The following is a 19,235-nucleotide window of genomic DNA, read 5'->3' as shown; positions in this document are numbered from 1 at the left end:
AAAGTAATCACCGGGAAAAAGAAAGCAAAAAAGCAAAAAAAAAAAAAAAAAAAAATCGGTGGATGACTGGGTAGGGCACCCAGACTCCCATCTGAGCACACTGACTCTGATGAGTTCCTGTGGGTCCAGAAGGTAGTTGGGAGTGGGGATGGCCACACCTCCGTTCCCCAAGGAGATATAGGGTATAGTAACAAGAAGAATGTCGTACCTTTTCAGTCTTGCGGGCCCCGAGTGTTTTTGGGGTTGCTGGAAAGCAGAGCATGTTCTTAAGCCCCAGAAATCTGCCAGAGCGCTGCCTCTTTAAGTATCCAAAATAGCCAAGCCGCTTTTTAAACCTTCAAAACGGCGGCGTCCTCCGGCCCAGCAAAAGTCCACAGCTCAGCCCACCGAAAAAATGAACTTTAAAGAAAGGGACTTACCTTACATGTTAGGCTGGATTCTTTAGAGAAGCAAAACCAGTAAAACTTATAGAGAGAGAAAGAGAGAAAAAAAAAAAAAATTTAGGAAAATGGCTTATACACTTACAGAAGCTGGCAGGTCCCAAGTTCTTGGATCAAACATCCAGCCGGAGGCTTTTCCTGACTCACGCAGCTGCAGAATGGCACTGATACAGCTATTCTGGAGAACAATGAGGCACACCCATAGGGAATATATATATATATACCCTGTGACAAGGTTGGCAGGCAGTATACCGGCTGTTGACTCCAACGAATGACAAATCCAAGATCATCAGGCTGAATGGTGGATTGCACGCTCATGAACATTTGTAGGCAGCCCAACAGGATCCTGATCTACAGAGGACTGCCTCTTTTTTCCAGGATGTCCATAAATATATTGGAAACAGGCCACACCCCTAGGGAAACTCCCTTTTAACAGATTGGCTACTCAAAACATATACATCTGATCTCATCATGGGAATAACCAAATCACAACTGCTTAAAGCACTTACAACTGTGGTCCAGCCAAGTGACATACAACTCCAACTATCACCTTACCAGATGTTAGGACGTACCATAAAAAGAGACTAATAGATCAGTGGAACAGAGTAAAGATCTCAGAGACAGACCCATGTGTAAGAGAAACTTAATATACAATAAAGTTATAACCGCCACTCAGTGAAGAAGGTATTCATTGTTAAAGGAGATTCTACTGAGAAAACTGGCTCACCATATGGAGAAAAATTAAAACTAGATTTCTATATAGCACTGCATATACAGAAGACTCAAGATGGATTAAAGACCTAATTATGAAAGGTAAAATTACAAAATTAGTTTAAAAATATATAGGCAAATAAAGTAAGAAATGTGATGAATTCTACAACATTAAAAGTAAGGATTTTGTTTCATAACGTTACCATAGGCAACCCAACTGATAATGATTAAACCTGGCCATAGATTAATATGGAACTCCTACAGATCACCCCTACTACTTATAAAATGAATAAAGAAGACTGAAAAAGAATTGATGCCTTTAAATTTTGGTATTGGTGAAGAAATTGAATATCCTGTGGACTGCTAGAAGAATAAATAAATCTATCTTGGAAAAAGTATACTGGCTCCTTAGAAGTGAGGATGGAGTGACTTTGTGTTATGTTCTTTGGACTGGTTGTCAGGAAGGACCAGTCCCTGAAGAAGGACATCATGCTTGGTATGGTAGAGGGTCAGAGAAAAAGAGGAAGGTCTTCAACTAGATGGATTGACACAGTGGCTGCAACAATGGGTACAAATATAGCAACAATTGTGAGGATGGTGCAGGACCAGGTGGTGTTTGTTCTCTTGTACATAGGGTTGCTGTGAGTCAGAACTGATTCAGAGGTACCTAACAACAACAACAAAGCAACAAATGAAGACAGCAACTCCAATAGAAAAATGGGCAAAGGATATGGATTGGCAATTTATAGAAAATCCGAAAGGCCATCAAGCATGAGAAGAGATTCTTAAAACCATTAATAATTAGAGAAATACACATTAAAACAGCAATGAAATACCATTTTTCATCTATTAGATAGGAAAAAAATTAGAAAGGTAGATAATGTCATGTATTTTTAGGGATCAGAGGCTATAAGAAGCTTTGTGCACTCTATAGGACCAAAGACTGATACAGCCATTCTGGAGAACAATGAGGCACACCCATAGGGAATATATATATACCCTGTGACATATCCTGAGGGGATATTTGTCATGTTAATCCCTAGGGGAGATATTATAGTGTTGATTGTGGCAGTGAGGAGTTGGAGGCAACTGAATATCTCTCTCTGAGAGAGTAAATAGGTAAAATGTAGTGGACATATATCATGATTCTGGATTGTAGTTAAACACACATTGGGTATATTCATAGCAACTTAGGCGGACAGTAAAGTATACTACTGAGTGGAAAAAGTGAGAAACAGAAAGATACAAAACACAGGGCCAATAAATAAATTTAAAATACATTTGCAAAAATCAATGCACAGTTATAAGAATAGGTACAAACAAAAATACATGTATTTAAACCCATTGGAATGCCTAAAGGAAGCATAATGGTGGGGGTAAAAGGAAATCAAAATAAAATAACTGCCAGAGAAAGTTGTGTGAACGAGAGGGAGGCACTGGCTTGTTATTGAGTAGTAGAGACATGAACCATTGGAGATTAATCATCAGAGCCCTCAAAAAAAAATACTTAGACCATGCCAAGAAATGATGGAATTAATTGATAAGGCTGTTTTTCTCCCAAACTGAATGAAGTTTTCTGTTCCTCACGAGTGCAGATTGGCAGCCTACCTTCTCAGCGTGCACCCGTGATCACCAAGTAGGAAAAAAAACACCAGCTCTGTTCTTTTTGACCGGGGTTTCTCAACAGTGTCTCTCTGTTGACTTTTGGTGCAAGATAATGTTGGGGGCTGTCCTGTGTATAAAGTGGCATAGCGGTTAAAGCATTTGGCTACTAACCCAGAAGGTTGGCATTTTGAACCTACCAGCCACTCTGCAGGAGAAAGATGAGGCAATCTGTTTCCATAAAGATTTACAGCCTTGGAAACATTATGGGTAAGTTCTTATCTGTCCTATAGGGTCACTAAGAGTCCGAATCGACTCAGTGGCAGTGGGTTTGGTTTGGGTGTTCCTGTGCATTGTAAGATACTTAGTAGGACACCCTTCTCCCCACAGTTGAGAGCCACTGTCTTAGACTCTAGGACCTGGAGCAGCATGGATGTTTCCAACCATGGGATTAATTTTGAGCAGGTATGCCAGCCCACTATTTTGCTGTGAAAAGTGTCAAACTTTTCTCTCTAACTTTGGAACTAAAGGCCGATCTTCTGGTTAAGAGAAGAGAAACTAAGTATAAATTAATTGCTGTTTGAAGCCAGAGATCCTGCTGTTTTCCTTATCTAAATTTCAGGTTCAGGCAGCCCCTGGGTTGTGAACATCTGACTTAACGTACAACCAGTTATGAACCTACCCCTGTAAAGCCTATCATACTAAAAATTCAGGGTACATACAATGGTTCATAATAACAAATGGATGCTACTTTGTGATGCACATCAAAATATTAATATTATTACTGTATTATTGTTAAAGATGTTTTAGTGTATCGAAGTATTTCTTTAATATTTTTTATGTACACTGTATATTACATGCTAAGACAAATATTTGACTGACTGTTGTTAGATAAAAATTGTATTGTAAAAATGTTGTGGCAGAGATGTCTGACCTCTGACTTCATGAAGGGGGAGGGTGGTCATTACTAGCATCAACCACTGAAGGCTTATTCTTATGAGGTGGAGGTCAGACATACCTTCTCTTACAACCTTTTCTTACACCAGCTGTCCCTCCCACAGCATTCTCCACTTCTCTGTTGGGTTTGATAAATTGATGGAATGACAATATAACCAACAGACTACTTAAAATTATGGAGTTTATTAAGGAAGTACTGGGTTACAATTCAAGATCAGAAATGACTCAGGATATAGTTCTTTGGTCCGGAGAGCCTTTTCTCAGCTATGCCTCCCAGCACATCTCTCTCTGGCTGTCACCCCAGCCTTATGGGCCCTTGGCCTCCGTGCTGCTCAGACAAGTGTTATAAATCTTTTCAGCTTCTCCAGTAAGTACCTGGAGGCACCACACTCTACCAGTAAGCCTCTTGCCTGGAAGTGGTCAGCTTTTTCGCTCTCTGGGCCACACCATCTCCTGCCTGTCTCCTAGTTCTGCTGCTGCCATTTCTCTGCCACTGCTTCTTACCATCTTCAGTTTTATAGCTCTTTGTCCTCTGGGTCTAAGGAGGTTCCCAGCACAGGGACCTCGGGTCCAAAGGATGTGCTGGATTTCCAACTCTTCTTTCCTGATGATTGTGAAGTCCCCCTTTCTGCCTTTGGGATTGCTCATTTTAAGTTTAGCGGGATGGCAAAACTGACCAATCCCCTCATTAAGGTTCCATACACTTTATTTGCATGATCCCACCCCCACAAGGATGCCATGTACCTTATTTACATTATTAACAAGCTATCCAATCCCCATGTACAGTCCCACCCAGTCATTTGGTGAGAGTTACAAAGACTGTGGTTAGAAGGGCCAATGGTAGTAATTCACTGCACTGCATATACCTAACTGTTCTGATTTACATACAATTAAAGTTAAAGACAGATTTAGGAACACAAATTGTTTATAATCCAGGGACTGCCTGTATTGCTCTTTTCAGTAACAGAACAATAATAATAATAGCTTGAATTGTTTACAATTTAAATTTGTTGATGTTTTAAAAAAAAATAGTTTTCTCCTCTGCTATTTCATTGGGGCCTCACAGCAGCTTTCTGCATTAATGGTAGGGATTTATCCCCATTTTTCAGATTAGGAAATTATTATCAGTTTCTGTCATGGTCACTTTTGTTTTTTAAACCCCTTCTCCTCCCAGTTCTCCTTTAATGATTGTTGCCCAAGTCCTTTCCTTGACTCCCAGGCACTTTCACAACTACCCTCCTTTATTCTCTACGTCATCTTGCCTTCTCAGCTTCTCCAGAGTTTCCCCAGAAACTCAGGAATTGATGCTCAGGAAAAGGGGTGGGGAGACAGAAGATCTGGATTGGAAATCTAGCCCACACCAAACTTGCTTTTTGGCGTATCTCAGTTTTCATCATCTATTCAGGTAGTCTAATAATGCTTACACCTTAGCTCCCTCAGGGATGTTAGGGGAAGAAATAAGTTTTTGCCTGGAGAAGTACCTATCCTATTTTTAAAAGATCTCCAAGGAGATGCTTTCATCATCTTTGTTACTAAATATAGTATCTTTTTTAACCTGAATTGCTCTTCCCTCCTGGAATGAATGAGTGTGGCAGAATCTGCTACCTAGAAATCTTTTTAAAAAGTAATGTAGGTTTTTCTTAGACCGAGACATTAAGGGAGTTACTAGAATATGTGTAGATAATGCTGACTAAGATAGTATGGAGTTATAATCCACATTCTGTGAATAAGAAAAATTTTTATCCTTAGAATATAATAAAAACTTCTAAGTGTAACACAGGCATCAGCCTCTTCTGACCCTTGCCTGCCTCTTTAGCCTCATCATTCACCCCTCTTTCATATACTAGTTGTACTTTCTCAAGTGTACCATGCTTTCTCATCCTGGAACACTTGTCATGATGCCTTTCTCCGTCTTCCTCTACTTGGCCTTCATTAGTTCAGAGGTTGCCTCTTTCAGGAAGTCTTCCTTGATTCCCGTGTTGAGTGAAGTACCTTTCTATACTTTCTTGGCCACCGGGACTTACTCCATTATAGTACTTATAATACTACGTTATAGTTGTTTGTTTCTCTTCAGTAGATTTACGTTTTAGAGGAGGTTTGTTTTTCATTTCTTAATCTCTGGTCCTTAGCATGGTGTCCAGTAAGTGCTTGCTATCGAGTCTGTTTCAACTCATGGCAACCCTCATAGGGTTTTCTAGGCCATAAATCTTTGTGGAGGTAGGTTGCCTCATCTTCCTCCTACAGAGCAACTGGTGGGTTTGAAATGCCAACCTTCTGGTTAGCAGTCAAATGCCTTACTGCACCACCAGAGCTCCTAGTAAATGCTTCGTATTTGTTAAATGACTGTTTGACCCTTGTGCCTGGAGAAGAGAAAACTTAGGAAAAAAGACATAACTGTAGGTATTAGGAGAGCTTGTTGTTGTTGTTACGTGCCATCGAGTCGGACCTGACTCATAGTGACCCCTCCTTGGGTTTCCGAGGCAGTATCACTACGGAAGTAGATTGCCCCATCTTCCTTCCGAGGAGTGGCTGGAGCAGTGGTATGAAATATACGGTGTGCCTTTCTGAAGGATAAAAGTAGGACCCAGAGGCGGAAGGGACCCGAGGGCCAATTTTTCAGGTCAGTATGAGGAAAGAACTGTATCTAGCACATCTGTAGCAAGGGGATGGCCTACCTCATGAGTTAAAGACCATTTGCCAGGAGTGTGATAGAAGAGACTTGCCAACCAGTTCTGCCCTGGGGAGCCTTCCAGCAATGTGTAGAGTCTTACCAGATCACAGAAACTACACTGAATATATTTGTTTATTGGGCCTCTTGACAGTTCTTCAGAAACTGAAGGTAATAAGACACACCGCCCTGTAGTCTTCTCAGGGCCGATTATCCCAGTGTTTTCAGCTATCTCTTATGTGATTTGATTTCCAAACCGTTTGTAATCCTGGCTGCATCCTATGGCCATGCTTGTTTGTCAGTGTTCTTTCTACAGTGTGGTTCCAAGATCTGGGCCTCACTGATGCTTTGACAGAGCAGAGAACATTAGAACTGCTGCCTCCTTCATCCTGCATATATTCTGTGTAGAAGTTTGCCTTAACTTTTTTGGCACCAGACCTGTTGGTGTAGATCCTGGCCATTCATGGTCAGTCTGTTTCACATGAGCTATTCCTTCCCCATCCTGTACTTGGCTAGTTAGCTAGATTTCATCCTGTGGTTTTGGTTCTTCGTTTCAGTTTATTGGCTTATAGAATGTTAGAGTTAGAAGAACCTTAGAAATAAGTTTTATCCATTTGGGATCTTGCTGCTTCTATGGTCGATGTTCACTGCCTCATGCTGCTCCTTTCCCCTTAGAATTTTTTTGCTATTCACAGTTTGGTAACCAAATTCTTTATATTTTCATCCAAATCACTCATGAAAATAGTGACCAGAGCATAGAGCACATCCCAGACCCCTCCCTCTGCCTACGTATTAACATTTTCTCGTGCTGATTGGTCTGTTAGTTGTGAGTCTCTTATTTTGTTCCACTACCTGCACTTGTAGTTTTCATTTCATCCAAAATACTGTTTTTCAGCTAGCGATGGTGGGCGATCCCTGCCCCACAACATAGGGAGATACTAAAGTGTTAAGATGAGAATCTTGAAAGTCAAAAATGCCAAGCGTCAGCAGACCGGCAGGGCAGTTTGTGCCCAGAGAAGGAGGTAATCAGAACTCGTTTCTGACTGTTCTCTTGAATTATAGCTCCTCTGAGGTGAAAGGGATCTAAAGGTTGTCTAGTCCACCTTCGCATGGATTATAAATACTAATTGTTAGGTGCTGATTCCATTTATGTCAACACACCTTCAAGTGGTAGTGATTTCCCAACTAAAAAAGGAAGTCTATTTAGACATCAAGCTCAATTGGCATAACATACTACACAAAACATTGTTCCACCTCCTACTGTGGTGAGTAGTGACTGGGATCTTAAAAGCTTGCAAGCTGCCATCTAGATGCAACGATGGGTCTCTTCTCGTCCAGAGCAAAGAAGAATGAAGAAAACCAAAAAGTCATGGAAACAATTAGTCCTAGTGACTGGTATACCATCCGATCTGCAGCCTATATGACTATGAGACCAGAAGAACTAGATGGTGCCCATTTACTACTGTCAACCACTTGGAAGAGGATTTATGTAGGAAATCCTGGATAGATGTGGAACAAAACTCAGAATCATTTGGGGAACAAAAAAGGGGCGGGGGGGACCAGGTTTGCTGGTCTGATAGAGCCTGGTAGAACCACTGAGACTATGGCCCCTAGCTGCCCTTCAGGTCTGGAATTGAACCCAAGCCTGTGGCTTCCAGCCAAACAATAGACAGGCATATAAGTTGAACATTTACCTGAGGTAGATACACTCCTTGGAGAGAACAAGCATGGGAGAAAGAAGGGCTGCTTATGCACAGGGAGACAGCTCAGGGGGCAGGAGTGCAAGGAGGGATGGACACGGAAAGAGGTAACTCTCAGGAGGAAGTAGGAGGGGAGATGTTGCATTATGGTGATTTGTAATCAATGTCATGAGACAAAGTTGTATGTGAACTGCTGTATGGAAAGTGTATTTGCTCTGTAAATTTTCACCCAAATCACAATTAAAAAAAAGGAAGCCTATTTAAATATAGGCTAGCTCTTACTGTTAATATGCAGTATCATCATCTCAGCTGTTCAGTAGAAAAGCTGAGATAGTCCCTCAATAAATGTTTGCTGAATGAATCTGTTAGTTTTCAGGCTAGTCTTCACTTCAACCTCATATTTGTAGATTCAGGGAAAGAAGAATAAATGGCTTTCACCCCCTCCACCTGGCCAAATCCAAGCCTCCTTCAGAACCAGCCAGTCTCTATTTCTTCCAGGAAGTCTCTGACAGCTCCCACCCATACTGTTACCTCTCTCCTGTGAACTCCCATGGTGGCACTTCATGCTTTACATGGCTATCTGATATCTATAGCTCATAAATGTGTTGATGTTTCATCATGCCAAGTCCTGGAATAGAGAGCAGGGCTAATGCTTCTTTCCACAGCATCAGGCACATGTGCAAATGTGTCTATATAAGTTTTGCCACCAGATGGCACCACAGTCCCTGCCATTGTCCTGAGAATTATACGTTCAGCCATTTATTGCCAAGCTGGAAAGAAAAAAAAAAAAAACCCAAACTCACTGCCATTGAGTTGGAGCCGACTCATAGTAACCCCTCCTTGGGTTTCCGAGGTGGTATCACTACAGAAATAGATTGCCCAACCTTCCTTCCGAGGAGTGGCTGGTGGATTTGAACCTCCAGCCTTCTGGTTAGCAGTCAAATGCCATAGGCGCTATGTCACCAGAGCTCCTTACCTTTCTACTCAGCCAGAAAGAAAGATGAGGTCTTGATACATTCTAACATGGTTGGAGCTTGAAGACATTGTACCAAGTGAAATAAGTGAATCACAAAAGAACAAATATTGTGTGACCTTACTTACATAAATGCAGCAGTATATTGACAAAGAACTTCCAGAGGTTCAAGCCGGATTCAGAAGAGGACGTGAAACAAGGGATATCATAGCTGTTGTCAGATGGATCTTGGCTCAAGGCAAAGAATACCAGAAAGATGTTTACTTGTGTTTTATTGACTATGCAAAGGCATTTGATTGTGTGGATCATGACAAATTATGGATAACATTGAGAAGAATGGGAATTCCCAAGCACTTGATTGTACTCATGAGGAATCTGTACCTTGACCAGGAGGCTGTCGTTCGAACAGAACAAGGGGACACTACATGGTTTAAAATCAAGAAGGGAGTGCGTCAGGGTTGTATTCTTTCTCCACACTTATTCAATCTATATGCTGAGCAAATAATCCCAGAAGCTGGACTATATGAAGAAAAACGTGGTATCTGGATTGGAGGAAGAATCATTAACAACCTGAGATATGCAGATGATACAGCTTTGCTTGCTGAAAGTAAAGATGACTTAAGGCACCTACTGATGAAGGTTGAAGAATACAGTCTGCAGTATGGATTACGACTCAATATAAAGAACACAAAAATCCTCACAACTGGACCAATGAGCAGCATCACAATAAATGGAGAGAAGATTGAGCTTGTCAAAGAATTCACATTGCTTGGTTCTACAATCGATGCCAACGGAAGCAGCAGTCAGGACATTAGACGATGTGTAGCATTGGGAAAGTCAACTGCGAAGGAACTGTTTCAAGTGCTGAGGAGCAAGGATATCTCCTTGAGGACTAAGGTGCACCTGACACAAGCCATGATATTTCCAATCGCCTCGTATGCATGTGAGAGCTGGACAATGAATAAGGAAGACCGAAGAAGAGTTGATGCTTTTGAGTTGTGGTGCTGGCAAAGAATGCTGAAAGTACCATGGACTGCTAAAAGAACTAACAGATCTGTCCTGGAGGAAGTGCAGCCAGAATGCTCCTTGGAAGCAAGAATGGCCAGACTTCGTCTCACCTATTTTGGTCATGTTGTAAGAAGGGACCATTCCCTGGAGAAGGATGTCATGCTTGGTAGGGTGGAGGGTCAACGAAAGAGGGGGAGGCCTTCAACGAGATGGATTGACACGGAGGCTGCAATGATGGGCTCAATTATAGCAGGGATTGTGGGGCTGGCACGGGATCGGGCAGTGTTTCGTTCTGCTGTGCATGGGGTCGCTATGAGTCGGGAATGACTCGACGGCACTTAACAACAACAACAACTTACATAAAAATATAAGAACAGGTGAATATATGGAGACCGAAGTTTATTAGTGGTTACCAGAGACAAGAGGGAGGGGGAAAGGGCAGTTATTGCTTATAGAGCACTGAGTTTGTGTTTCAAATGCATAAAGCAATTCTGACTCTGAGACAGAGATTTGGAGTAATCACTAGTCTTCTGCTCCCTGATGCCTCCTGACTCCCTCCTCCAACCACCTTGCTTTCACAGAAGACTAGCAATTGTTCCAGATTTCTGTCTCAGAATTATTTTATGCATTGGAAACCCCTTGGCTCTCAGGTCTTGGGTAAACATCTGAAGGAGGGAAAAATAAAATAGGTGCCTTTGAAACAGCACTGTGCCTCCCTCTTAGGGTTCTAGTCCTACTTTCCTCTCATTCATACACCCAGACTTACTGAGTATATATCATGGGCTAGACAGTTAACTGACACAGAGGAAACATTAATACAGTGTCACTGCCCTTAAAGAGCTTATATTCAGGTAGAGAATGCATTCGAATCCAGCCTCATACCCTAGATATGTTCTGTAATGATGGTAGAAAAGAAAGTGCTTTTGGAGCACTAGGACTAATTCTGTCTAGAAATGAGACTGAAGGCTCCATGTATCTTGGATGTGAGACTATCAGGCAGGTGAGAAGGATGTTTTAACCTGAGGGGGATGACTTGACCGAAAACATTGGGAGTTGTAGGTGATGGCCCTTGGAGTGGTAGGTTGAGGCCATGTTATAAAAGATTTGACTGCCTGGCTAGGAATCTTGGACCTTATCCTATATGCAAGGTCACATTAGAGGATTTAAGCAGGGGAATGGCAGGTCCAAGATGCTGTATTAGAGATACTACTCTAGCGCTTCTGGGAAGGATGGATTGGAAGAGGTGACACTGAATGCAGAGAGACATAACAGTTGCTGTTGTGAGCCAGGCAAGAGGTAATGAGGGCTCAGATGGAAAGAATATAGCCAAGAGATGGTTGAATTTGAGCGTAGGTTTCTAGCTTTGATCACTGAGTGGAGATGCCTTTATCCAAGATGAGGAATGTAGGAGAGGATTAGGCTAAAAGGGAAAACACAAGATGTATTGTGGACTTGGAGGTAGAGCAGCAGAGGAAGCTGGCTAGAGCTGAAGTGCTTGTGTTTGTATTTCAGATGGTGACCCTCTTTCAGATGTGGGTTGTCCCCCTCTATTTCACAGTAAAGCTGCACTGGTGGAGGTTCCTAGTGATCTGGATCTTGTTCTCTGCCATCACTGCCTTTGTCACCTTCCGAGCCACCCGAAAACCTCTAGTACAGACAACCCCAAGGTGAGAGGTGGTTAAGTAATGGAGAAGAGCCCTGGTTTCCTGAAACTAAAGGGTTGGTATGCATGGGAAGAGGGTGATTTAGACTTTAAAATATTGCGGTTTTTGTTTCAAGATTATTTGACCTGGCGCCCCTCCATAACAAGCTGATTGGGAGACTTACCCTTCTATTCACAGATAAAAACCCCCACATCTTTTCCCACTGTGTAATTTATGTTTTATATAAAAATTTGTTTGTATTCAAAGCAAACAAAATAAATAAGTAAATCCTGGTGATCATTGTGGTCTCATTTTAAATGTTACTTTCTTCTGTGAACGCTTCTCTGATCTCTAAATTAGATTGTCTGCTATATTCTCTCATAACAAACATAGTTTTCCTTCACAATTTATAACTTACCACAATTTATAGCTAAGTATTATTTTGAGTGTCTGTCTCTCCCACTAAACTATAACTAAGAAGTTGGGTGCCACATCTATTTTGTTTGTCACGGTATATCCTGGCCCTGGTATGAGGACTGGCACATAGTAGGCCTGTTTTATTAATTTTTGTTGAGTGGCTGAATCCCAGCAAGTTTGCGGTTTTCCAACAAATAATGCTGCTTTCATGGGTTATAAAGCAGCTCCTGCTTGATAATTCTTTATATTTTATCCAAATGCACTCTTGTTTGATCCTCCCAACTAGCTTGTGAGGTCATTTACTATCTGTATTTGACAGAAAAAGAGAAATACTTTCTAATTCATTCATTCAACAAGCACCTGCTATGTGCCAGGCCCTATGCTGAATGCTGGGGATGCAGAGCTGGATAAGACATGATCCCTGCCCTCAAATCCTTGGTTTAATGGAGGAAATGGATGAGAAAGCACCTGTTACAGTGCAGTTGGTAAGTGTTATGAGAGAGGTGTGCACAGATCTAGAAGAGTCCAACAGAGGAACTAGCCAGTCTCAAAGTTGTGACCACTTGATTCAGAATCCCCCCTATTGCAAACTGCTCTTCTTTTCATGGCTCTTAGGCGTTGCTTTATTGCAAGTCTTTCTCTGGCCTTCTGAGTTTCTTTGTACAAAGTATAGTTTATCTTCCAGGTGGAATTGGTAATCTAGATGTTCCTCTCTGCCTGCAGTAGTTTACTTTAAAGACCATAATAGAAAGTTCAGGTTCTGGAGCCAGATGTATGTGGATTTAAAACTCCCAGCTCTGCTACTTTTTTGCTGTATAACATATATGACTTTATCTTTCTGAACCCCAAATTTTTCATCCCCCAAAATGGGATAATAATTGCTGTCTCATAAAGGATGAAGAAAAAGTGCAATAAAACATGTTAAGAGTCACCAACAGGCAACTTCTAGCCACCCTAGCCTACATGGCTAAAAGTGTGTCTGTAATGTTTTGATCATAACAGCTAACACATGATGGTGTTTTACAGTTGCAAAGCATTTTCATAAACATTCTCATTAATCTATTAGCATTTATCAAGCATGTATTATGTATCAAGCAACAAGACTCTATACAATCTGGTGAGAAAGGGTGCATGTTTTTTTTCTGTTTTACAAATAAATTTGTCTCAAAAAAGTGATGTGACATACCTAGGATTACCCAGCTAATAAAACTGACCACACTTAACCTGCTTTGAGTTGCCTGACCTAACATTCCACATCCTTTCTGCTGTGTCTTATTCTCATATGATCAGTGCAAACTCTGGGTAATGAAGTTGTGTGTGGTTCTTGAGAGCAGGCACTATGGGTTGTTTGGAGCCTTTCCTTAGCCTCTGAAGCCATCACCCCATGCTTAGCCACAGCAGGGAGGTACATGCAGGCACCTTGAACTTCTTCCCTAGGGCCCGGCAGGGTTGGCAGTAACCTGGTTGACTCTTCAGGGACCAGGTAGGCTTGTGTTTGTTTATTTAAGCAAATGGCTAAATTGCTCATTAGTTCTCATCACAGATAGGATACTGGATCCTGATATCAGGGACCTACCCCCATAGTATTTAAAAGTCTCTCTCATGCATTCAGAGAACCATCTTTCCTCTCTGAACCTTACTGGGGGCTAACCAACTAGATTCCACATTGCTCTTCATTGGATTCTAGGGAGCATTGTTCCTCCTTCAGGAGGATTGAGCAGTGCATTTTCCCCATCTTCCTCCTAAATGCCACCACATGCACACATTCAATTCAACTCAAAAAACATTTCTGGAGTGCCTCTCTCCTTATTCCTTTTCCTTGGGCGGGGGGACATTTCAGAAGCAAATCTGTTAGCAATCATTCCTTTCATTATTGGCCTAAATAGGAGCAAAGCTCTAGTCAGACTAACCAGACCCAGGTATAAAAGCCTGTAGCTGATTCTACCCTATTTCTTCCCTGAATTCTCTTTGCTGACAAGAACAACTGGTCCTCCTCACCTGTTCCCTTCTGAGCATACCTATAGGTATTAGTTATCACTCCCTTTTCCACGTAACCTGATTTTGACCTGCATACTGAGATGACAGGGTTGCCTGAGGTCTTCTGTGCTGAAGCCTCCTTTTGAGGATTTCTTTTTTTGTTTTGGTCCAAGACTAGGAAAATAAAAAGCATTAGCTCCCTGGTATATGGAGATGTTTCTGCAATTAAAGGAGTGAACAGTTTTGGATAGTAACTGAAGTTGTTCATTAGAATCTGAGCAGAAAGGCTGATGTCCCCATCTGATGTGAGAATAAGGGATTCTGATGGTCCAGGGGCCCCTGAGGCCACACCAACTGTGTCAGTTGTACTAACTTGTTTTCCTTCTTCCAGGTTGGTTTATAAGTGGTTCCTGCTGATCTATAAAATCAGCTATGCCACTGGTATCGTTGGCTACATGGCTGTCATGTTTACTCTCTTTGGTCTTAACTTATTATTCAAGTGAGTACCTTTTGCTTTTATTTTCGCTGGTAAAGGGAGGAAGAACTAGTGAAGTGTACCTTAACTCCATCACCCTAACAGCTATTTTCCTTGGCCATGTGGGTACTATTTGTTGCAACTTCCACTTTGCCTGAGGGGCATTGGGTTCAACTAGATCAGAGGTTGGCAAACTATACCCACAGGCCATATCCGTTCTACCACCTGTTTTTTTGGGTTTTTTTTTAATTTACTGGAACAGAGCCATCCTTATTCATTTATGTATCATCTATGACTATTTTTGCAACAAAACAGCAGAGTTAAATAGCTGTGACAGAAACTGTATAGACTACAAAACCTAAAATATTTACTATTTGACCCTTACAGAAAAAAATTTCCAACCCCTGGGTTAGACAGCCAACTCTGGTGACCACAGTGGCCACACCTGGCAACAGATCCACTTAGAAAGATAGAAGACAAGAAACAAAAGCAGGGCAGTGTCCGCGTGAGCCTTCTCAGCAGTCTCAGGGCTGTTAAACAGCATGACAGCTGAGGTGTCAGGAATATGGGCAGCCACCCTGACTTAGAAGTCCCATGTCCCCCAAGAGAAACATCCAGTTTTAAGAATGCGCCCCATTTAGGGAAGCCTAAAACTATTCCCCACCAGGTATTTCTAGATCATTTACAAATATCCCGGTCCAGATGCAATATACTAATTACAGATCGTATCTAACATGTACTTATTGCTGCCTTGTATCACGCTTGGAATTCCACTTTTATCAGGTTTCTAAGGAAACAGTTCTAAAAAGTTAACCTGTGGACATTTAAATCCTGCTTCAATGTTGGATGTGTAGATTGTTTTTAATTTTGTACTATCACAGATAAAGCTACTGTGTTTCTTCCTAAGGGTACGGTCCCAGGAGTAGGATTTTGGCTGTTGCTTCATATTGTCATGAAGCTTTCCAAAAGATTTATACTGGTCCCAGATTTGTACAACCTATATTGTGCAACCCCAATTGAGGCAGAAGCTCCTGGGCTGTGAGACCAGAGGGTACAGTAAGTAGGCAAGACAGAAGAGAGTGAAGTGTAGTTTCCTGGCATAGATCATGGTGGCTGTGGACTATGGATGATGAGGAATCTACCTCCTGGGCCAGTGCACTGAAGCTAAAGGGATTTAAGATACAAGCTACAGTTCGTGGGTAGGATGATCATTGGCCTCTTCCTCCAACCTAAGACACTATAGGCAGAAGTGTCTTTGAAAATTCACTTTCAGACAAGTGAAAATAAGTCCTACTTTACATAGTGATGTAAAGAATCCATGGAATTCTTTCTTCCAGGAGTGGTACAGGCTGAAAGATAAAACAGATTCCAGAAAGGTTTAGAGAAATTCATCAGTGTAGAGTCTAACACATGTCATCAAAGAAAACCAAGGTATTTAAAATTCAGGATTCTACATTATGTTTTAAGCATTTTTTCCCCCATAATTACCATTTCTTTTACTTGCCTCAACTATTTAAGGAAGGAGAAATTAAGAATCTTCTATCATTTTTATGCCATTGATTAAGTTAATGGGAATAAGAGCAATAATGTCTAGTCATTGGGGTAAATACTACAATGTTGATGAGCAAATTCAACTTTCTATGATAAATAGATGAGCCCTGATGGCAAAACCATTCAGCGCTCAGCTGCAGACTAAAAGGTTGGTGGTTCCTACCCACCCAGTTGGCTCTGCAGGGGAAAGACCTGGCAATCTGCTCCCTTAAAGATTACAGCCTAGGAAACCCTACAGGGCAGTTCTGGTCTGTCACATGGGGTAACTGTGAGTCAAAAATCAACCTGATGGCATCTCACAACAACAGCAGCAATATGATAAATACACTTTACAACTTTAAGTGAACAGATACAGTTCTTTGCACAAATATTTTAATAGACAGTTTTCTGTAGCAATCAGGCTCAAAGTTGCAAATTACTGGTCTTTGAAATTATTAAAAGAAGCCTCTTATTATTACAGGCAATATCTTTATCAGTCTTAATAAATAGACTTGGAACAAAATTTAAAAACATGTACAGATGAAACTTAAAATTTCATGGTAACTGCTATGTAAATATTTACTAATCTTTCTTACTTTCTAAACTTGTGCTTGGAAATTTTTTCCATAAGGGACTAAATAGTCAATATTCAGGCTTCATGGGCCAAAAGATAAAAAATCTAGGATATTATGTAGGTACTTAAATAACAAGAGGGGGTCCCTGGGTGGTGCAAATGGTTAAGTACTTGGCTACTGACCAGAAAGTTGACACTTCGAGTCCATCCAGTGCCTGCTGGAAGAAAGGTGGCCTGGTGGTCTACTTCTGAAAGATCACAGCCATTGAAAACCCTCTGGAGTGCAGTTCTTTCTGAAATGCATGAGGCTGTTAGCATCAGAAATGACTCAATGGCAACTGGTTTGCTTTTTTTATATGTAACAAGAGTGGACAGTCCTGCTCTACCCATCCTGTTTGCCCAGAGCAGGCTATCCCATTGGTGGGCATGCTTTATGCTCAATTGACATCAGCTGAACATTCTCACAAGGAAGGATGTATGGCCTCTGTCTATCATTTTCATTCTCTGCTCCGGATACCCAGATCCTAGCATACCCTTCTCTCCTGGGGTATGTCCATTTCAATTTGGACAGCTGGCTGGAGGCAAGGCACCTCAGTGAGTTGCCAACTTCCAGACTTTAATTCCATTGATGGATGCCTACCAGTTGTCAAGAGTGGCGTCCCTAGCATGCAGGTGGCCGCTGGTACAAGCCCTGGGCACCTGTGAGGTGTGAGGCACAGCCACTAGCAGGGACTCAGGCACAGGTAACCAACTTGGGAACAGGGACAGAAGCAGATGTCCCAGCTTGGTCTCATAGTGCTGGCTCGCTTAAGCAGTGCCCACAGGCCATGTAAAGACAGGCAGCAGGTCAGATTTGGCTATAGTTTATCAACCCTTGCTCTGGCCCTGAGTCTTCCAGCTTTAGACCCTGTCTTGTGTTTCTCAGAGTAGTGATCCAAAGCAATTGTGCCTTAGGGCAGGCTTTACTGACCATATTACTCCCTTACAGAATCAAACCTGAAGATGCCATGGACTTTGGCATTTCACTCCTCTTCTATGGCCTCTACTATGGAGTTCTTGAACGAGACTTTGCAGAAATGTGTGCAGACTACATGGCATCTACCATAGGGGTAAGTTCATCTGGCTTCCTAATACTGCCCTCTGCTACCTCCAAAAGTTCAGGATAGCATACGTGTATGATAGAAGAGACAGGAACGAAAGAATAAGATAAGCTATATGAAATTCTTCAAGTTGTGGATTATATTCATGGAAACTCCTTCCTGAAAGTTAGAAATCTAGATCTCAGATACACCTTGGAATTTTTAACTATAGGGTCATCATAGGAAAGAGCCACTTTAAAAGCGCATAATGTATTTATGTGTTTATCTGTAGTCTGGTGTTTGGTGTTAATGGTAATGCAGTATTGTGGGCAAACTGGTGGGTATTAGCATCTGTTATGTATCTCCTATGTGCACATAAAAGCCTTGTTCCTCATCCTACAGTGGTGAGTAGCGACTGAGGTCTTAAAAGCTTTCAAACGGCCATCTAAGATGCACCTAATGGTCTCCTAGCGTCGGAAATGAAGAAGAGTACAAAAAAAAAAGAAAAGGCATTTGAAAATAATCAGCCCTAGGACACGATGGCCCTCGAGACCAGAAGAAGTAGGTGGTGCCCGGCTACCAATGCCAACCACTTAGGAGAGGATCAAATCTGGAGATCTGGATAGAGTGGGAGGAAAAACATGGAACAAAATCCAAAAACTCAATAATGACCAGAATTACTGGTTGGATGGAGTTTGGTGAGACCCCCAATACTATGGCCCTGGGATACATTCTGGGCCTAGAATAAAACTCACTCCCAGGGGCTGACTCTCAGCCCAGTAGTTAACGAGATGTACATGCAGACCACTTAACCCAGGAATGACGCACCCACTTACTCTATGGAAATACATCCCTTGGAGCAATAGACCATGGGACACCAGAGGGGCAACATTTGCACAGAGGAAATGCAGGACAAACAGGAGTGCATAACTATGAGGGGCACAGGGGGAGGGTTACTGGGCAGGGAGGGGAGGGGACTGGGTTAGGAAAAAAATAAAAAAACATATAGTTGACATTTATTTAGCAAATATTTAATGCCTACTATGTGCCTAGGCTACCAGTGGTTGTGAGGATGGCACAGAACTGGTCAGTGTTTTATTCTTTTTTTTTTTTTATCGTTTTATTTTATTATTGTGATTTGAGTGAAGATTTACAGAGCGAATTCACTTTCCATACAGCAGTTTACATGTACTTTGTCTCATGATTGACCACAGTTTACCACAATGCAACACTTCCTCCCCATAGTTACCTCTTCCCAGTGTCCCTCCCTCCATGGACTCCTGCCCCCTAAGCTGTCTCCCTGTGCATGGGCAGCACTTCTTTCTCAATGATTGTTCTCTCCAAGGAGTGTATCTACCTCAGGTAAATATTCAACTCATATGCATGTCTTCTGTTTGGCTGGAAACCACAGGTGTGGGTTCAATTCCAGACCTGAAGGACAGCTAGGGGCCATAGTCTCAGTGGTTCCACCAGGCTCTATC

At 41.8% G+C, this 19,235-nt stretch overlaps 1 protein-coding gene across 1 annotated transcript in view; it reads left to right on the top strand.

Moving 5' to 3' along the window:
* RNF121 (ring finger protein 121) overlaps nt 1-19,235 on the top strand; it is a 93,635-nt gene that overhangs the window by 61,641 nt on the left and 12,759 nt on the right. The window contains 3 exon segments of the mRNA XM_007940991.2: nt 11,572-11,726; nt 14,488-14,595; nt 17,664-17,784. Coding sequence (XP_007939182.2) covers nt 11,572-11,726; nt 14,488-14,595; nt 17,664-17,784 — 384 coding nt within the window.

This window comes from Orycteropus afer, unplaced genomic scaffold (assembly GCF_000298275.1).
Source record: "Orycteropus afer afer isolate SDZICR_OR568_19922 unplaced genomic scaffold, OryAfe1.0 scaffold00074, whole genome shotgun sequence".
Lineage (NCBI taxonomy): Eukaryota > Metazoa > Chordata > Mammalia > Tubulidentata > Orycteropodidae > Orycteropus > Orycteropus afer.
This window is presented reverse-complemented; position numbering and strand designations above follow the sequence as displayed.